Raw genomic sequence first — 5,680 nt, 5'->3', positions numbered from 1 at the left:
GATATACTTTATTTCTCATGATTCCGACCACTTTTGAAGAGTATGGAATGACTTCCTACCCTCTATCCTATTGTGTTGTGCTTTGTTTTTCATACATGCTAGATGGACTCTAGGAAGGGATTGGTAGACGCTTTTGTGATGCACTACCAATTTGAATGTTAATTTCTTGTTCTTATTCAAATGTGCAAGTGTAGAGTAGGTTCCTTAATTCCTTTTGTGAAACCGATGCATGTAATTGAGTGGGATGATTATGATCAATTTCTCTTGGGATGATTGAGACTTATTTTGATATAAAATTGTGTGGTTGAATAGGCATATTGACATTGAAGCATTGTATGACTACGTTTTTGGATCCTTCTGAAAATTACATTTTTACCCTTCTCATTCTTTTGAGCCATTCTTTATTGATATACATTGGGTTTAGGGTGATTCTATTCATTTCACATCCTATGAGCGTGTTCTCCAATAGCTTTGTAAACGTTACATTTGATTACTGAGAAGTGTGATTTTTGTATTTTGCCACTTGCTTGTGAACTTAGGATTGAATGATTCATTAGGTTGAGAGATTTGAGCCTAGCCTATTCATTTGTGAGTGATTATAAGCCTAAATTTCTTTAAGGCTTTTTATTTCACTTACAAGTCTTGTGTGAACCACTTCCTTAAATACTTCCCACCTTTGGTTGCAAGGTTGAGTAGGAACTTGAAAAAAATAAGTTGGTAGTGATATTACCCTTTCTTATGTTGAAAAAATATTGAGGGTTGTTGTATAAATGTTGTTCATTTTTGAGGAAAAAAAAAGAAGAAAAGGAAAAAAAAAACATAGAAAAGAGAAGAAAAACATCAAAAAGAGGTGTATGCAATAAAGTTAATCCTTTGTGTGTAAAGGATGAGAAGTGTTTGGATTTGTGGTACAATGGAAGGGGTGACAAAATGAGAATTTAGCTCACATGTTTGAACTTAACCTTCCAACTTGTTACCTAGTTCCAAATTCTTCCTACCTTGTCCCTTAGCCACATTACAACCCATTTAACCTTTTGATGAATTTGATCCAAGGTAAGCAAGTAAGTTGGTGAATGCATTAATTCCTCTTGTAGGTGATTTCTTTCTCAAAGCTATGCCCATCCAAGTTATCTTTTATAAACACATACATTTAATTCAATTGTGTAAGTCATTCACTTAGCACAATACTTTCATGTTTTTGTGTACATTTGGGATTGGGGATTTATAAACACCAAAAGGGTCCATAACAAGATTTTACTTGTGTGAATGTGTTGAGTTGTCTTGCTTGATTGCACATATATTTTTCATAGTATAAATTGTTCTTGGTCATCTTTAAGGGGATTGAGATTGATTTTCCAAAGATTTTGAATGTTTTTGACTAAGCGGGGGAATTGGGGAATTAGCTCTATTTCTTGCATGTGAGAACTTAAGAATCATTTATGGTGCTTTCAAAGTAATGGTGGATCCCTTGACAAGTGTTTGTGGGTATCGCTCTAATAAGTCCTCACGAGACTACAACTCGTCCACTAGGGTGACCTAGGGGTTTAAAGGCTTGTTGCATATGCTAAATGCAACCGTGATTCCTACGTCAGTGAGTTAGGTTTTTATTTTTAGGTAGTGTTTGCATTGCTAGGGACTAGCAACGTCTAAGTTGGGGGGTGTGACCGGACCTCTATTTTGAGGTCCTAATATCATCTAATTAGGGGGTTCTAGTATCTAAAGTAATGTATTTGTGTTTAAATAAGTTAGTTTTACTCTTATGGTTGCCTCTCATTGGTTTTGCAGAAAATATGACTAAACCGGCAAAGTTGGAAACTTTCAGGACTGAAGAAAAGTGCATAGAGATGAAGAATTGTCCGAACACCTTCATTGGATGTTCAGATAGTTGAATCCAAGGGTAAAAAGGTCAAAGAATCATGAAGCTACAGCCAAAAATGGAAATCTGCACAAACTATCCAAACACCTTATAATCTGTCTGGACAGTTGGAACCAGAAGGTTTAATTGTCCACACAAATTTCTCAATTGTTCGGATAGTTGCCCGATTTCTGCATTTCGAGAATGGTTAATTGAGCTGGGTTTTTGGGTATTTCTCAAATATAACCAATGGGAGAAAGATTTGGGTTTTCTTTCTCATTCATTCACTCTTGAACATCTAGCCACCATAGTTTTCTCTCTCTTTCTCTCTCTAGGGTTTTGCTTAGTTCTTGTGATCTTGATTGTAAACATTGGTTTTATTCTTTAAAATTGATGTTTATTCTCATTATAATGAGTGGCTAAGTTCCATTTCTATTTTCTAGTCCCTAACGGTGGGTGCAAGGTTTCGATTACTTAAGGAATGCTCAAAGAATCGTAGCTTCGATTTCTCTCTTTTAATTTCGTGATAGTTGTGTGATTGGATATATGAGAATGACATATTTGAGTGTATTCTTGGATTGTCTAGTCTAGGGATTGTATCTAATGTGTTCGATTGAGAATTGTTAAATCTATTGCATGATTTCCTTAATTAATCGAGTTTTTCATTGCATAGCTATTAATTATGTGTATTGATGATGGGGTTTTGGGTTAATTTAGGAATATGCATGGGAGAGTTATGGTTAATTGATCTTTGAGTGTGAAACTAGGGTGTTAGCCAAGCTGAGCCCCAAGGGGGAACATTAATCCATAATATTAGGTGCTTATCCCTTTGTGTTCATCGTAGATTAAGAAGCCCGATGGCCTACATGTATGAATTGAAGTCTTATATCCCAATTCTCTTTGCATATGCATGATTGATAGTATCACACAATGCATTGTGTATGGTTGTGTGTGTTTGTAATGATACCTTGAGTATGAAAACCAAGTAGCCACCAGGATGGATTAGAGACTAGGTTTTTAATTAATTGTTTTAAATCCAATTCTCACTTACTTTGATTACAAAATCGCTCATGCTATCGAGTCATTCGGCCCTTTTCATTTACTTGCTTTTATTTGATATTCGTTGTGTTTGTTAGTGTTAGCTAGTCATTTGCATAACATTCACCACCAAATTTGCATTGCTTCCTCGTGGATTGATACCGGACTCACGGGTTTATTACTTGCCGATACCCTACACTTGGGGTAAGTACACACACACTTTGGTATCGGTCAACAGGATAGCAACGAATCAAGGTAACGGATTTTGTACAAAAAAACACTTACATTAGTTCCACAAAAAACTGTAGGGATCAACATAGACCATATCAAAAAATTGCTACAAGATAATGGTCACAAACTGGGAGAGTAAGAACAAATCTTGAACAATGTAAGAAGGAAATTTTCAAAAAAATAGCTTCATAACTAAATATGCAATACATTGATATTCCAATGAAGACCTCATACAAACCCCAAGTAAATCATGCTTGCAATCTTATGGAAAATAAAAACAATGTCTTAAGGCAGGATGATGATCTGCTACAGTCTTTTGGAACAAGGCAGGCGCCAGACACTAATACAATCCAACTTATGTATACAAGTAGAAGGTGGTTTAGAGAAACTCATAAAAACCCCAAAAAAGCTTGGGAAGAACTTGAACAGGAAGAAAGAAAAAGCAATCATCCTCTGCTGGAACAGAACAACATACCTTCAAACAACGTACCTTTGATTCCACTAAAAAAACTTTGGAACAATGTCGTTGATTACAAATCGTTGGTCGGAATCGGAAGAAGTAGACAGAGAAACCCTGAGCTCGCATAAATCGCGTTGGAGAATGGGGGTTTTGGAGTTTACGTGTTTCAATGTAGAAACCCTGAGCTTCTGACAGATTATAAATGCTTATGTGAAACTGAATTTGAAAATTGAATTGAAAATTCAATTTTGCCAACTCTACAGGTTGACTAGGCTTGCCACATAAGCTTGGAATGTATTGGGACCATATTCCCCGGGATATTTAGTAGCACCGAGTGTCATATTGTGCCGTTCAGTTGCTTTTGGCCTTTCTGGCATCATTATTTTTTGTTGTACCCTACCATATTTAATATAACTATACAGATTAAGTAAGTGCCAAACGATAGGTCTAATTCTTTAACTTTTTCATACTTTATAATTAATCCTATGTAATGGGGCCATGTAAGATAAAGAGCCCACTTACATGCATCTGTTTAAAGGTGCTAAGGTCCTGTTCTGTCCGTTGTACATTGAATATAGAAGTAAACTCTGCCCGCATATGAGTTTTCCACTTGTCGATATTACTCCTAGTGGAAATCGAATTCAAAACCTAATGCGTGGTCACAAAAATATTACTCCTAGTGGAAATCGAATTCAAAACCTTATTAATTCTAAATTCATATGATTTTGCCCAAAAAAACTCACCGCTAGTCTATTATGAAAGTGGTTTTTTTTTTTTTTAAATCAACACATATGTACTTTTAACAACCGTATAGTAACATAATGAGCTTTATGGGACCAACATTTGTCCAAATCTATGCAAATTCTTTTTCCCAGAAAAGGAATCGTAGTACAGCATGTGCTGATCCACCAAAATTCATTCTTATTTATTGAAAGACAGTTGTCCTAGAATAGAATCCCACACCAAGAAAATGTTAAATAGACTCTGCGTTTCTAGTAGGAAATTGATAACTTTAAAATGGCCACTAACACAGTCCATTACAGCAAGCCAATGAACCCACACTCATCACTTAAAAAACACACACATTAGAAGAAGAAAAAAAAAAGGAAAAAACATTTCTACCAGCACTCATAGAATTTAATATCAACCCGGAGCCTAAAATAGACTTCGCCTTCAAAAGCATCAGTCATCAAAGTTGCAACTCCTCTATGCATGAAGAAATCACCAGTTCCACCCACCACAGAAATGTCTCTAGCCTTCACCAGAATCGGATCCGCGCCCATAAAGTTTATACTCCCTTGGTGTTGTGTACTATTGAAGAAGAAAGAAAAACCCAACCAGCCGGTGAAGGTGCTTTTAGTGTCATAAATGTACATCCCTTGAGCCCTTCCAATTGATGGCGAGTGAAGATTGTTGTCAAGTGTGATTGGGTCATCAAACACCACAATGTTCCCAAAATGGAACTTATCTGCCAGTATCGTCCGGTTGAACCCTTCCGGGGCTGCCACGATAACCGCCGTGGAATTGCGTTCGTTCTTGCCATTGTAGAGAATGTCATGGAAGAACAACACTAACTCCTTACAGGGCTTGTGCTGCTTCTTTTTAGTTTGATAAGCAGAACATGAAGACATAGCAAGGAAGACAATGAAGACAATGGCAATGCAATTTTTTGGTGCCATAATTTGCTAATAGTGTCACAACAATGCTTAGCTTGCTAATAGCTAGTGGTGGTGCTTGTAAGACTTGTGAGGATATGGTCTCTGCTTTATGACCTTATATAGGGCCAATATGAGGCTGCTACTTAAGTGATTGAGAGGAAAAGAAAAAAGCTAAAATGAAATTTCCTTGTCTCCTTCCAGCATAGTGGATGGGATTCCCTTTTGAAAATTGATTCGCATCCTCCACTAGAGTCTAGACTTTTAACTTGCTCAGTGGCAGCTTCCTCTACCCAACTAAAGTATTGTATCATTCTACAAAAGCATTTATAGTAAATTAATAGAATTAGCAATAAAATGAGATTAATTGAGTTTTGAATTCTAGAAAATAATAATTATAAGAATTTTTGAATGATCAAAATTTTTGAACTACTACAATAA

General features: G+C 36.1%; 1 protein-coding gene across 1 annotated transcript; it reads right to left on the bottom strand.

Annotated features, from left to right (window-relative positions):
* Positions 1–4,449: 4,449 nt before the first annotated feature.
* On the bottom strand, positions 4,450–5,339 carry LOC119981219 (disease resistance response protein 206-like). The gene has a single exon (XM_038824277.1). The coding sequence runs from the start codon at positions 5,261–5,263 to the stop codon at positions 4,703–4,705; it is 561 nt and encodes a 186-aa protein (XP_038680205.1). The 5' UTR covers positions 5,264–5,339; the 3' UTR covers positions 4,450–4,702.
* Between the last annotated feature and the right edge of the window lie 341 nt (positions 5,340–5,680).

Source organism: Tripterygium wilfordii, chromosome 16, assembly GCF_013401445.1.
Source record: "Tripterygium wilfordii isolate XIE 37 chromosome 16, ASM1340144v1, whole genome shotgun sequence".
Taxonomy (NCBI): Eukaryota; Viridiplantae; Streptophyta; class Magnoliopsida; order Celastrales; family Celastraceae; genus Tripterygium; species Tripterygium wilfordii.
This window is presented reverse-complemented; position numbering and strand designations above follow the sequence as displayed.

What these genes read in the sequence shown, in the direction of transcription:
- LOC119981219 (XM_038824277.1), bottom strand. Translation starts at nt 5,263, where the DNA reads ATGGCACCAAAAAATTGCATTGCCATTGTCTTCATTGTCTTCCTTGCT.